The sequence below is a fragment of the Equus caballus genome, chromosome 9 (assembly GCF_041296265.1).
Source record: "Equus caballus isolate H_3958 breed thoroughbred chromosome 9, TB-T2T, whole genome shotgun sequence".
In the NCBI taxonomy this organism is placed as follows: domain Eukaryota; kingdom Metazoa; phylum Chordata; class Mammalia; order Perissodactyla; family Equidae; genus Equus; species Equus caballus.
The window spans coordinates 97,886,872-97,901,003 of NC_091692.1; the positions used below are offsets into that span (position 1 = coordinate 97,886,872).

General features: G+C 63.6%; 1 protein-coding gene across 35 annotated transcripts in view; it reads right to left on the reverse strand.

The window, feature by feature from the left end:
- Positions 1–2,808: 2,808 nt before the first annotated feature.
- PLEC (plectin) overlaps positions 2,809–14,132 on the reverse strand; it is a 56,529-nt gene continuing 45,205 nt past the window's right edge. For 34 of the 35 annotated variants that reach the window (XM_023649171.2, XM_023649168.2, XM_023649166.2 and 31 more), the window contains 2 exons: positions 10,394–13,774; positions 2,809–10,271 (listed from right to left, as the gene is read on the reverse strand). In XM_023649171.2, coding sequence (XP_023504939.1) covers positions 4,053–10,271; positions 10,394–13,774 — 9,600 coding nt within the window. In that variant the 3' untranslated portion in view covers positions 2,809–4,052. The remainder of the gene's footprint in view (positions 10,272–10,393; positions 13,775–14,132) is intronic. The other variant, XM_070222545.1, reaches the window with a different exon arrangement.

Here is a 14,132-nt window from a genome sequence, read left to right on the forward strand (position 1 = left end):
AGCGTCCTCCACAGAGGGGATTTGGAGTTAGGACGCCCCTGGCCAGTTGGCCATAGGAGCCTATCTGTGGTGGCAGGTGGATACTGTTAGTCCTGCCATCTACAGCAGCGCAATCGCTAGGACAGATGCATGGTGACATGTGCAGCCTAAGTAGAGGGGCAAGGGCAGAATTACCATGGCAGTGTTAAGGGCTGAACTGTGCGCCCCCAAATGCACATGCTGAGTCCTAACCCCCAGGACCTCAGGATGTGACTGTGTTTGGAGATGGGGTCATTACAGAGGTGATTAAGGTAAATGAGGTCATTGGGGTGGGCCTGATCCAACCTGACTGGTGTCCTTATAAGGAGATGAGGACACACACACGCACAGAGGGATGACCGTGTGAGGACACAGGAAGGAGACAGCCGTCTACACGCCAAGCAGAAGCCTCAGAGAAACCAACTCTGCTGACGATTTGATCTCAGACTTCTAGCTTCCAGAATTGTGAGAAAATAAATGTCCTGTTTAAGCCCCTAGTCTGGTATTTGTTATGGCGGCCCCAGCAAACTAACATAGGCAGCAAGTTGGAAACGGCAGCCAGAAGGCCTGATCCACAGGGTTAGAAGACAGCTTACAGAACACGGTGTTCTGAGAGAGCTGGGCGGCTGGCGAGGGGACTGCTGACAATAGCAGGTCTCAAACCCAACCCTGTGGCAGTCACCTTTAGGGCTTGTTAAAACATGGATTGCTGGGACCCAGCCCAGAATTTCTGATTTAATAGGTCTGGGGTGGGGCCAAGAATTCACATCTCACAAGATCCCAGGTGGTCCTGGTGCTCATGGTCCGGAGGCCACACTTGGAGGACCACTCGGTTATTATATAGAACCAAACGTTAAAATGAATGATATGGTTGAGATCAGCTGCCTCAATGGAAAACACAGCTGCTTGCTCTGCTTCCCTATCTAAGCCCGTTTAAGACCCAGAGGTCATAAACTGAAAGATTTCTTAGGTCCCCTTGAGAACACTACAGGTCTAGACAGCTGTGATGCCCCGAGGCCTTCTCTAAAAGGACCTACGGCCACTTATCTGGACAACTGTGCACTGAGGAACGGTGCACACCCAGATCAGGGCCTGAGCAGACACTGATACATGGGCTCCCTGTTTTGTGTAGGGACCATGGGGTCTGGAAATAAATGGAGTCCCCGTCTGGGTCCCTCTCACAGAGGACCCAGTGGGTCCACAGAACCACTGGGCAGTCCATGAAAGTGTAATGGGAATGGACATACTTAACAATTGACGGAATCCTCACATTGGTTTTTTGGCCTGTAGAGTAAAAAATTATTGCAGTGGTTAAGACCAAATGGAAACGCTAGAAACAGCTCCCCTCCCCAGCCAATACAATAAATAAAAAACATTGCGTCCTGGTTGAAGTGGCAGAGATTAGCAGCACCTCAAACACTTAAGGAATGCAAGGGTCACCATCTTCCCTTCTAATTCACTGCTCAGGTCCCTGCAGTAGCTGAATGGATCGTGGTGGCTGACAGTGGAACATCACAAACATAACAGTCACCCTAAGTACAGCTGTTGTGCTGTCATGGAATGTTCTAGAACAGATTAACACGGCCTCTGATAAGTGGTCTGTAGCTCTTGACTTGGTAAGGGTTTCTTTTCCAATCTGGTGGAAGGTTAGGAGCGGTGCACACCCACGTGGGATGGAGAACATACACCTTCCCACTCTGCCCCGGGCTGTGCCAACTCCCCTGCTCCGTCACAGTGGCCCACCCACCGTACCCCCAGTGACCCGCTGACGAACGTGTGCTGCTTGTCCCTGCCACTTTAGGCTGTGAGAGCTTAACGGTCCTGGTCTCCAGAAGGAAAACATTGCCACCTGGGACACAGCGATGAAGTGTCCCACTGAATTTACAGCTACGGCTGCCACGTGGCCACGGCGGCTCCTTGCTCCAGCAGACCAGCAGGCCAGGCGGCCACCATCTTGGCAGAGACGACCCTGCGTGTCACGTGGAGGCAGGCTGCTGCCCTGGGGCACCTCAGTATTTCTATGCTCGGTTTTAACTGTAAGGAGAGCAGAGCCCGACAAGGATGTGGCAACCAGGACTCAGAACCCCAAGGACGAGGGTCTGGGTCACCGCCCCCCCAGCACAGCAGGGAGATGAGCATCGTCATGGCGTCACGGCAAGCCGCTCGGGGGGGCTGCAGTTTGCCCCGCTCCCCTGCTTCTTGTAAGTTTTCCCAGCAAACATCCTGGAAAAGCTGTAATAAACCGGATGTGAGGAGCCAGCGGACCGCGGCAGAGCTGCTGGCACTTCAGCCACTGCCTGGCGCTCAGGCTCTCAACTGCATCCTTTCCTGGAGGGTGACCCCTGGCTGACAAGAACCGACTTCGCCAGGGGGCCACACTGCCCCCTCCACACGGTGGGGGGACACAGCCTGTGACTGACTGATACGGGGCATTTAAGACTGCCACCTCAGAGGGGAGCACCAGTCACAAACTGAGCCCGAGGCACTGGGCATGGTGACAGGTCATCACCTGGACTGATACAGGGGCTGGGGGACGTCCAGCAGTGGGCCCCAGCTGGCCCGGCCTCGCTTGGTCTACCCTTCCCGCCGCCTCGCCCTCTGCTCAGGGCCACTCAGTCTGGGTTTCTCTCGCCTGAGACGTGCAGCCCCAGGCCGGCATCTTTACCGAGGCCCCGCTCCTCTGCCCCTGACCAGGACACAGTGGCCAAGCTCAGCGCCTGGGGCTGCAGTATCCACCCTACCCCAACGCATCCCTGAGCCCAAGACAAGAAAGTGAGGCAAGACCCAAGGGAAAGTTGGAATTGCTTTTATTGGGGCGAGCACCGCAGGCCCGCCCATGGTCAGGTTAGTGTTCTGCCCTCACAGAGGCAGCTGGAAGCCCGGCACCTCCACTCGCCGCCTGCCTGGGTTAGTGGAACATGCAAAGCTCAGTCAGAGGGTGGAGGCGGGGGTGGAAGCCACCAAGGCCAGGGGCTGGATGGAACAGGAGGGGGCCACACCAGGCTGGGCTGCCCAGGTCAGCACAGACAGCCCTGCTGGTGTCCCCAGGCTCAACGAAGGGGCTGAGGCTCCCTGGCAGAGACAGGCAGGCAGCACCCCAGGGTGGGGTTCCACAGGCTCCAGGGGCCACCGGGCCCATGGGGGAGAAGAGCCCAGCAGAAAGCTCAGCCAAACCGAGCCTAGCCCGGGGCTGGCATGCCCGAGAGCTGGGCCAGTAGCGAGCCTCTCACTGGGAAGGTCTGTCTCCCACCCCAGGTCTGGGTCCTTGGGGCCTGGGGTGCAAGGGAAGACACAGAAGGCACTTACTAGGGAGCTGAGGCTGGAAGGCTGAAGCCAGAGGCCTGGGGTCTTGGGAGAGAGTGTCAGGGGCTGGGAACTGGGAACAGAGCCTGCATCTGTGTAGGAGCCTGGCGGGAGCCAGGAACAGGCTGGGGCCTGGCCCAGACCAGCTGGTGCTGCAGACTGGACTCACCTTCCCACGGGAAAGGGACTTCTCTGGGCAGGCTGGAAGAGATGGCTAACCCAGGACCCCCTCCCTTCCCAGCAAGGCCCACTGAGCGAGCAGGTCAGTTCTGGAAACAGACAGGAGAAAATGCCCACCCTGAGGGCCCCAGTAGGAACGGGGCTAACCCCCGCTGCCTCGAGCAGCTAGGATTGGTGATTGGGTGTTATGTGGGGCCCGCCTACAGGGCTGCAGGGGAACCTCGCCCAGACGGAACCCTCCTGGAAGAAGGGAGGGCTGGGTTGGGGGCCCGGCTCTGGACCCTCCAAGGCACCTGGCTGTGGTGAGTGGCAGGAAGAGAGAACTAAGGGAGACCTGGGGTGAGGTGGTCAGTGGCGCTGGACCAGCCCTGTCCCCCAAGAAACAGGCTGTCTGGACAGCAGACATACATTAATATATTAGTCTGGTCTTTTTGGTTAAAGTTTAGGCACCGCTTGGGAAGAAGACACCTTTAAACATTAAAGAAAGACCCCAGCGCCTGGGCGGGGAGCCTGGCCACATGCAGAGCAGGAGGCGGGGTGCAGGCAGGGAGTCAGGCCACAGCAGACTCAGGGCCTCCCAGGGAGGACGTGGGGCCCGAGGCATAGCGGCGGCCATACCCTGAGGAGGAGTAAGAGGAGGAGGAGAAGGTCATGGAGAAGCCGGAGCCAGTGGCGTCAAAACTGCCACGGCGAGAGCCAGCCCGGGAGCCCGTGCGCGAGCCGGTGCGCGAGCCAGCCGTGGAGCCGGAGCCGCTGACGCTGTAAGGGCTGTAGTAGCCCTTGCTGGACTGGGCAGCGGCCTCCAGCAGCCGCAGCCCCGTGCCCTCCTCCACCATGCTGCGGTCCAGTGCGTCCTTGTAGGAGATCTTGAGCTTCGTCTTGGGGCAGGTGAGGTACTTGGAGTGCGCGCCAACGTCTCGCAGCTTCTGGGCGGTGCGGGCGTCCACCGTGCCGCGCTGCAGGGCCTCGTCGAGGGGCACGCGGCCTGGTACATCGGGCTCAATCAGGCCACCCGTCAGGTACTGCACCTCCAGGAAGCGCTGGCCGGCCTCGTAGTAGAGCCAGCCCTTCTTCAGGGCCTGGGCGGCCGACATCTTGGTCTTGGTGCGCGGGTCCTCGAAGCCAAGGAAGGCCTTCTGGGCCAGGTTGATGCGGTCCACCATGATCTTGTCCACCAGGCCCTTGTTGACGGCATCGGTGACAGGGAAGCGCTCGCCGGTGTTGGGGTCGATGATGCCGCCGGTGCAGGCCTGTGCCTCCAGCAGCCGCTGCCCGGTGATATTGTCCACCAGGTTGCGGTGCATGGCCTCCGTGATGGACACCTTCTCCAGTGTCTCCGTGTCCAGGATGCCAGCCACAGGGCCCGTTTCCTCGGTGGGGTCAGACCAGGAGGCCAGCGGGGTCCTGGTGACGGCAGGGCTGATGGGGTAGGAGGAGGAGGACCCCACAGAGGAAGAGCGGGAGCGGAAGCCACTGGCGTTGCCCGAGAGCATGTCGGCGAACTCGGTGATGGAGAGTGTGCCGGCGCGGTACTGGTCTAGCGCAGAGCGGTCGATGAGGTTTTTGGCGATGGCCTCATCGATGTCGTACTGGCGGCCTGAGCGGCGGTCAATGATCATGGACTTGACCACACCGTCCGAGGAGGAGATGGTGATCTCCTCCCACTCACACTCCTGCTCAGACAGCTCCAGGTACGTCTGGTGGTCAATGAGGCCCTTGCGGTAGGCCTCGTACACTGACATCTCCTTGCCCGTCTCAGGGTCCACGATCACCACGCGGCGCTTGCGCACTGAGGACTTGGAAGACGTCTTCCGCTCCCGCTTCTTCTCCTTCAGTGGCAAGAGGCACAGGCCCGTCTGAGGGTCGGTGATGCAGCGCTCCATCAGCTGTAGGTAGGTGAGGTTCTCCTCCGTGTTGGGGTCAAAGAAGCCCTTGGTGTCATCCGAGGGGTCAGTGAGGATCTCGTTCATCTCCTCGTCAAAGAGGCCTCGCTTGTAGGCCACTTCCACGGGCAGCCGGTGGCTCTCCTCGGGGTCAATGATGCCACCCGTGGCGATCTGGGCCTCCAGCAGGCGGATGCCGTGGTCCTTCAGGATCAGGCCCTTCTTCATGGCCTGGAAAAGGGAGATGAGCTTCCCGGAGTACGGATCCTTATAGCCGGTGACGGCGCGTTCTGCCGATAGCAGCTTGTCCTTGAACTCGGGGCCCACGATGCCCATGCGCACGGCTTCCTCCACGGTCAGCTTGAGCCCCTTGATGGGGTCGATGACATAGCCAGTGGCCGCCTGTGCCTCCAGGAGCTCAAAGGCCGTGCCGGGGCGGATGATGCCCTTCTTCATGGCCTGGTACACCGACAGCCGCTCCTTGGTGGAATCGACGAAGACGCCGGCAATGCAGCTAGTGCCCTCGAGGAACTTCTGCAGGCTCTTAGAGACCTCCTCAATGGAGGTGAGGCCCTCCTGAAGCTGCAGCGCCGTGGCCTCATCCATGACCTGAGAACGCACCAGCTCCTCCACTGTGATCTGCTTGCGCAGGCCACGGAAGGTCAGCTTGCGGGCGTCCGAGAGCGGCAGGAGCAGCTGGCCGCTGTTCTCGTCGCGACGGCACCGCTTGAGCAGCTGCGTGTAGCTGAGGCGCTCATCCGTGGAGGGGTCCAGGTAGCTGCGCACCTCGCTGGGCTCCGACAGCTGGTCGTGCGTGTCCTTGTTGAGGTAGCCGCGCTGGTAGGCCACTTCCAGCGGGAGATGGAAGCCCAGACGTGGGTCCACAATGCCGCCTGTGGCCAGCTGGGCATCCAGCAGCCGCAGGGCCTCCTCAGCAGGGATCAGCTCCTTCTTCATGGCCTGGAAGAGCGAGATAGTCTGCTCCGTGTAGGGGTCGCGGTAGCCGGTCACGGCCCGCTCAGCTGAGAGCAGCCGGTCGTGCAGCTCAGGGCCCACCAGGCCCTTCCGCACGGCTTCATCTACCGTCAGCCGCTCGCCCTTCACCGGGTCCAGCAGGAAGCCTGTGGCTGCCTGTGCCTCCAGCAGTAAGCGGGCCACCTCGGCACTCAGCAGCCCCTTCTTGAGGGCCTGGTAGATGGTCAGTGTCTGCCTGGAGCCGGGCACATAGACGCCGGCCACACAGCCTGTGCCGTAGAGGTAGCGCCAGGCAGACTCCGCCTCGAGCACCTCGCGGAGGCTCTTGGCGCCCTCCCGGAGCAGGCTGTAGGTCTCTCGGGAGATGACCCGGGCCTCGTACAGGTCCTCAGCGGTGAGGCGGCGGCGGATGTAATCGTAGGAAGCCAGGTTCTGCTGGCGAATGATCTCGGTCTTCTCGATGATCTCGATGATGATGATGATCATGCGCTCCTTGGTCACCCGGCCGGCCTGGAAGTCGGCCATCAGCCGGGCCCGCTGCTCCTCGGGGATCAGGTCTGACTGCATCACCTCCCACAGGGACATAGTGGAGCCACCATGGCTGCCGCCGCCAGGGATGTCGATCTGCGTCTCCTCGAACGCCCTCCGGGTCTCCTCCTCGGTGTACACCTGCGTGGTCTCCACCACCTCCACCTTCTCTGCCCCTTTGAGCGGCAGGAGGCGCAGGCCCGTCTCGGGGTCCTCCACGCAGCGCTCCAGCAGCTGCAGGTAGGTGAGGTTCTCGTGCGTGTTGGGGTCGAAGAAGCCCTTGGTGTCGTCGCTCGGGTCCGCCAGCACGTGGTTCATCTCCTCGTCGAAGTAGCCGCGCTGGTAGGCCACCTCCACGGGCACGCGGTGGCTGTGCACGGGGTCGATGATGCCGCCCGTGGCGATCTGGGCCTCCAGCAGGCGGATGGCGTGGTCCCTGACTACGAGGCCCTTCTTCATGGCCTGGAAGAGGGAGATGGTTGTGCCTGAGTAAGGGTCCTTGTAGCCTGTCACGGCTTTCTCGGCTGACAGCAGCTTCTCATGCAGCTCAGGGCCCACAATGCCAGCCTTCACGGCCTCATGGACATACAGGCGCTGATTGCGCACAGGGTCCACCAGAAAGCCGGTAGCTGCCTGGGCTTCAAGCAGGAGAGTGGCCGTGCTGGGCCTGAGGAGGCCCCGCCGCATGGCCTCATAGATGGTCACCTTCTCCTTAGACTCCTCCAGGTAGATGCCAGCAAGGCAGCCACTGCCCTGCAGGAGCGTCCGCACGGAGTCCACCTCCGACAGGTCCTTGACCGATGTCCTGCCATCTTTGAGCTGCTCAAACTGGGCCTTGCTGAGGACCCTGGAGGCCAGGAGCTCACTGGCTGGCACCGGGGCACGGAGCCCACTGAAGGAGAGCCTCTCCTGCCGCACGGTCTCCACCTCCTCGACAATGGTGATGAGGATCTTGATGATCTTCTCCACGGTGACCTTGCCCGTGCGGAACTGCCGCAGCAGCTCCTTCCTCTGCTCCTCCGTGAAGTACTCGGAGCTAATGAGCTCCCACACTGTCACCGTCCTGCCCTTGAAGCTGCCCACGGGGACCTCGACAGTGGCCTTCTGAAAGGTCTCCCGGGCCTGGAGCTCGGAGTAGAGCTCCTCCTGACGGGCCCGTGCAGCCTTCTCTGAGACTGGCAGCAGGCTCAGCCCCGTCAGCTGGTCAGGCCGGCACTGCTGCTGGAGCTGGCCATAGGTGACCGGCTCACACACACTGGGGTCGTAGTAGGTCTTGGCATCATCCCTGGGTGCTGACAAGGCTTTGCTGGTCTCCTTGTCTAAGTAGCCCCGGGCATAGGCAACGTCCAGGGGCACACGGTGGCTCTTGCTGGGGTCCACGATGCCGCCTGTGGACAGTTGGGCATCCAGCAGACGCAGACCCTGCTCCTTGGGGATGAGTCCCTTCTTCAGGGCCTGGAACAGAGAGACGCTTTTCCCTGAGTAGGGGTCCTTATAGCCCGTCACGGCCTTCTCAGCTGACAGCAGCTTCTCGTGCAGCTCGGGCCCCACCAGGCCGGAGCGCACTGCCTCGTCCACAGTCAGCCGGGCGCTCGTGGCAGGGTCGATGATGTGCCCTGTGCCGGCCTGGGCCTCCAGCAGGGCCACGGCCACCTCTGGTTGTAGCAGGTCTTTCTTGAGGGCCTCGTAGATGCTCAGCTTCTGCCCTGCCTCCTCCAGCCACACGCCTGCGATGACATTGGTGCCCCGCAGGGCCTGACGCACGGCATCCACCTCGGCTACCTCTCGCACCGAGCGCTCGCCCCGCTGCAGCTGGCGGTAGAGGTTGTGGTCGATGACCCCGCTCTCGAGCAGCTCGGCAGCGGGCACCAGGGCACGCAGGCCCTCAAAGCAGAGCTGGCTCTTCTGTTCGTGCTCCTCGACCACCGTGATGACAATCTTGATGATCTTCTCCACGGTGACCTTGCCCGTGCGGAACTGCCGCAGGAGGTCGCGCCGCTGCTCAGCTGTGAAATACTCAGAGTTGATGAGCTCCCAGATGGTCACTGTCTTGCCCTGGAACTTGCCAAATGGCGCGGACACGGTGGCTTTCTCGAACACGTCCCGGGCCTCAGAGTCGGTGTAGACGAGCTCACCGCCCTTGGCAGCCTGATCTGTGAGTGGCAGGAGGCGCAGGCCCGTCTCGGGGTCCTCCACGCAGCGCTCCAGCAGCTGCAGGTAGGTGAGGTTCTCGTGCGTGTTGGGGTCGAAGAAGCCCTTGGTGTCGTCGCTCGGGTCCGCCAGCACACGGTTCATCTCCTCGTCGAAGTAGCCGCGCTGGTAGGCCACCTCCACGGGCACGCGGTGGCTGTGCACGGGGTCGATGACGCCGCCCGTGGCGATCTGGGCCTCCAGCAGGCGGATGCCGTGGTCCCTCACGATGAGGTCCTTCTTCATGGCCTGGAAGAGGGAGATCTGCTCCCCGGTGTAGGGATCCTTATAGCCGGTGACGGCACGCTCGGCCGACAGCAGCTTGTGGTGTAGCTCAGGGCCCACAACGCCCTCCTTCACGGCCTCATTGACCGTCAGCCGTCGGTTCTGCACAGGGTCCAGGAGGAAGCCTGAGGCCGCCTGGGCCTCGAGCAGGATGAGCGCTGTGCCCGGGCTCAGCAGCTGCCTCCGCAGGGCTGTGTAGATGCTCAGCTTCTCGTTGGCAGGCTTCAGCAGCAGCCCAGCAATACTGCTGCGGCCCTGCAGGTAGCGGCGCACATCCTCCCGCTGCGCGAGCTCGGCCACCGTGGTGCGGCCCTGCACCAGCCGCTGCAGCTCCTCCGTGCTCAGGATGCCCACCTCCTGCAGCCGCTGGGCTGGCACCTTCTGCCGCAAGCCGTCAAAAGCATGCTCAGGCTCCGCCTCTGTGGCTGGGCCGTCGGGGGCGTCCCGGCCATTGGGCAGGGCTTTGACAGCAGTGGCCTGAGAGGCAGCAATCTCCTCCGAATGTGCCAGTGCAGCCCGGTGCTCCTCCTCCAGGCGCTGCAGCCGCTCACGCAGCCTCTGGTTCTCCTCCGCCAGCAGCTTCTCCTGCTGCTGCCGCTGCTGCTCCAGGCGCTGCAGCTCCTCTTGCTTGCGTCGCACCCCCTCCTCGGCCTCCCGCTGCCGCTGCCGGGCCTCCTCCATGCTGGCCACCAGCTGCTGCTTCTCCTCCTCCATCTGCTTCTGCTGCCGCTGCTGCTCTTCACGCAGCTTCTGCGCCTTGGCCACCTCGTCCTGGAAGAGCTGCTCTAGCTTGGCCTTCTCCTGCTCGATGAAGCGCTCCCGCTGCAACAAGGTGTCCTTCTCGGAGAGGAAGCTCTGCTGCAGGGCCTGCGTCTCCTGCAGCAGCTGCTCCTGCTGTACTGTTTGCATCTGTAAAGGGGGCAGGGAGCAGTCAGGGACATTGGGGACCTTGGGAACCCCCGCTGCCCTATCCAAGAGCAGACCCTCCCCCCTCGAGCCTGCCCACTCGCGTGTGGAGAGAGAGCTGGTACCTCCTCAGACTTGAGCTGCAGCAACTTGGCCTCCTGCTTGAGCTTCTCCTTCTCACGCTCCAGCTCGGCGATAGCCTGCCGCAGGCGCTCAGCGTCGTGGTCACTCTGCTGCCTCTGGATCTCGAGCGTCTGCACCAGCGTCACCTTCTCCTGCGTGGCGAGCTCAGTGCGGTGCAGCTTCTCGCCTATCTCCTCAGCTTGCTTCCGGAAGCGCTGGGCGTCCTCCTCAGCCCGGGCCTGGGCCCGGCTCATCTCAGCCACTCGCAGCTTGAGGCGCTCAGCCTCGGCGCTCATCTCCAGCTGCCGCTGTCGCTCTGCCTCCAGTGTCCGCTGGAAGCCCTGAGTCTCCTGCTCCAGCTGCTGTGCCATCTGCTCCTTGTCCTCCTGCAGCCGCCGGGCCTGCTCTTGTGCAAGCTCCTTCTGCTGCTGCAGCAGCTCGGCCTCGGCCTTGAGCCGTGTGGCCTCCTGCACCGCCTGCATCTTCTCCTTGAGCATCTTCTCGGCCAGGGCCCGCTGCTGTGCCAGGTCCTCCTCGGCCAGCTCCCGCAGCCGTGCCGCCTCCTGGGCTGCCACACTCAGACGCGCAGCCTCCTCTGCCACGTGCTTCATCTTCTCAGCCTCCTCCTGCAGGACGCGCTGTGTGTTGTCCTTGTCGCGCAGGATGAGCGCACGGTTCTCCGCCTCAATGCGTGCCTTGAGCTTGCCCAGCTCCTCCATCTGCACGCGCAGAGAGAAGAGCTCCTCCTCCACCTGGCTGCGCTGGCGGGCTGCCTCTGTCACCTCCGCCTTCAGCCGCTGCAGCTCCTCGTCCAAGATGCTTTTCTGGTGGTCAGTCTCCTCCAACTGCAGCCGCAGCGTCGTCAGCTCCTGTTCCACCTGCGCCTTCTGCCGCAGTGTCTGCTCAGCAAACTTCTTGTGCTTCTCCATCTCCGCGTCGGCCGCCTGCTTCTGCCGCAAGGCCGCCTGCTCTGCCTGTGCCCGCCGCGCCGCCTCCTGCTCAGCTTCCTTGCGCAGCTTCTCTGCGGCGGCCTGTGCCTGCGCCTGCGCCTGCGCCTGCTCCTCTGCTGACTGCTTCAGCCGCTCTGCCTCCTCCACCTGCCGCCGAGACTGTGCTGCCTCCCTCTCGGCCCGCTCCCGCGCCTCCTCTGCCTCCTCGGCCGCCCGCCGTGCCGCCTCTGCCTCGCCACGCAGCCGCTCCAGCATGCTCTGTTCTTGCTGGAGCGTCTGCTGCAGCTCCTGCTCCTTTTGCTGCACTGCAAAGGCGTGAGCCTTCTCCTCCGCCTGCAGCCGCTTCTGGGCAGCGTCCTGAGCCAGCTGCAGCTGCCGCGCAGACTCCTGCTCTGCTCGCTCACGCAGGCGCCGTGCCTCCTCCACCTTGGCTTTGAGCCGCTCCACCTCCTCCAGCGCAGCCTTACGCTGCCGCGCAGCCTCCTCCTCAGCCGCCAGGCTCTTCTGCACACGCTCCTCAGCCTCACGGCGCCGCTGCTCCTCCTCGGCTGCCAGCTGCCGCTGCCGCATGGCCTCCAGCTCCGCCTGCTCCTTGCTGCGCAGCGTGTCCTCGGCATTGCTGCGGATGCGCCCCAGCTCTAGCTCCAGCTCTGCCTTGCCGGCAGCTGCCTTCTCGAAGCTCACCTTGAGGGCCAGGATCTCCTCCTCCACCTGCCGCCGCTGCCGCAGCGTATCTTCCACCAGCCCTTTCTGCCGCTCCAGCTCACTCTCCGATGCCTTGCGCAGCTGTGCCAGCCGCTCCTCGATGTCAGCCTTGTGCTGGGCCGCCTGCTCCTCTAACCGCCGCCGCTGGAAGGCCTCATCCTCTGCCAGCCGCCGCAAGCGCTCATTCTCCGCCTCCTTCTCCTTCAGCGCGATCTCCGCCTCAGTCTTGAGCCGTGTGGCCTCGCCAATGGCAGCTAGCTTCTCGGCAAGCACCCGCTCCGCCTCTGCCCGCTGCCGCGCTGCGTCCTCCTCAGCCAGCTGCCGCTGACGCTTGGCTTCCTCGGCCAGGGCGCGCAGGCGGGCGGCTTCCTCGGCCAGCTCACGGAACCGACTGGCCTCAGCTTCCAGCCTCTGCTTGGACTTCTCGCTGGTGGAGCGCGACTCCTCCTCGGCCCGCGCCTTGCTAGCTAGCAGCACCTCCATCTCGGCCCGCACCTTGGCCAGCTCAGCTTCCAGCTCCTGGCGCTTCTGCGTGGCCGCGGCCGCCTCATGTTGCAGCCGCGCCAACTCCTCCTCCAGCAGCTGCCGCTGCTGCTCCCCCTGCTCTGTCTCAGCCCGCAGCCGGATCAGCTCCTGCTCTGCTGCCAGGCGCTGCTGCGCGGTGCCCTCTGCCAGCTGCCGCTGCTTCTCCAGCTCCTGCTCTGCTAGCTCCCGCTGCCGCACAGCCTGCTCCTCCGCCTTGCCTCGCCGCCGTGCCTCCCGCTCTGCCTCCTCCTTCTGCTTCTCTGCCTCGGCCTGGGCCAGGCTCTTCTGCTGCGCCACCTCCTCCGCTTGCAGCCGCAGCCGCAGTGCCTCATTGGCCTTCAGCTGCCAGCGCTCCAGTTCCCGCTCAGCCTCCTCGCGGGCGCGCTCGGCCTCAGCCTGCTGCTGCGCCCGCCGCTCGGCCTCCTCCCGCAGCTGCGCCACAGCCACGTGCTCCTCCTGCAGGGTGCGCTCCAGCTGCGCCGTCTTCTCCGCAAAGGAGGCGCGCTTGCTCTGTAGTTCCACCTCCGCGCTGCGCTGTGCCGTCTCCAGGGCCACTTGTACCTGGCGTGCCCGCTCCGCCTCGGCCTGCCGCAGACGTCGCTCTGCTTCCTCAGCCTGCAGGCGAAACTCCTCCAGTGCCTGCAGGGCCCGCTGCTTCTCGCGAGCCGCCTCGGCCTCAGCCTTCACACGCACGGCCAGCTCCGCCTCTGCCTGCCGCTTGCGCTGGGTCTCATCTTGCACCTGCCGCCGCAAGCGCTCTGCCTCTTCCTGCGCCTGCCGCTTCTGTGCCTCGGCCTCCTCTGCCCGCGCACGCAGTGCCTGTAGTTCACCCTCAGCCCCACCGCGCTGGCGCTCAGTTGCCTCCAGCTGCAGGCGCACCACACGGATCTCCTCCTCGATGCGCAGCCGGCTGCGTTCAGCTGCCTCCACCTGCCGAGCCTTGGCCTGGATCTCTGCCTCCGAGCTCTGCCGCAGGTGCTGCAGCTCCTCCTGGATGCTGCGCTTCTGCTGCTGCGCATCCACCGCTGCCTCTTCCCGCCGGGCCACCTCCTCCTGCATGCGCCGCTGCAGCTCCTGTGCCTCCTGCTCTGCCTGTGCCTTCGCCTGGGCGTGTGCTTCGGCCAGCTGCCGCTGCTTCTCTAGTGCGGCCTCCACCTCGGCCAGTCGCTCCCGCTCCTCTGCCCGCTGCTGCTCAGCCAGCCTCTGTGGCCGCGGCAGAGAGAGGGAGAGAACCAGAGAGAGCGGTGAGCACGGAGCAAGCCGCCAGGCCTTCACATGACACGGCACCACCACAGTTCACTCCGACAGCGCGGTGCGGGGGGTTCGAGGGAGGACAGAGGTCACAGCCCGGCCGAGGGAGAGAGCGTGCACCCGCCCAGGGCACTCAGGGCAGCGAGCGCAGCCTGGCCCCACCGTGCTCACCAGCCCGGGGAAGGAGGCCCAGGCGTCCTCCCCTCTTCCCGCAGACAGGCGACGGAGACAGACAGGGAGAGAGAGAGAGAGCAAAGCAGGAAGTTCGCAGTGCCTGTGAGCCGCATCCACCGCACAACCCTGCCTGAGC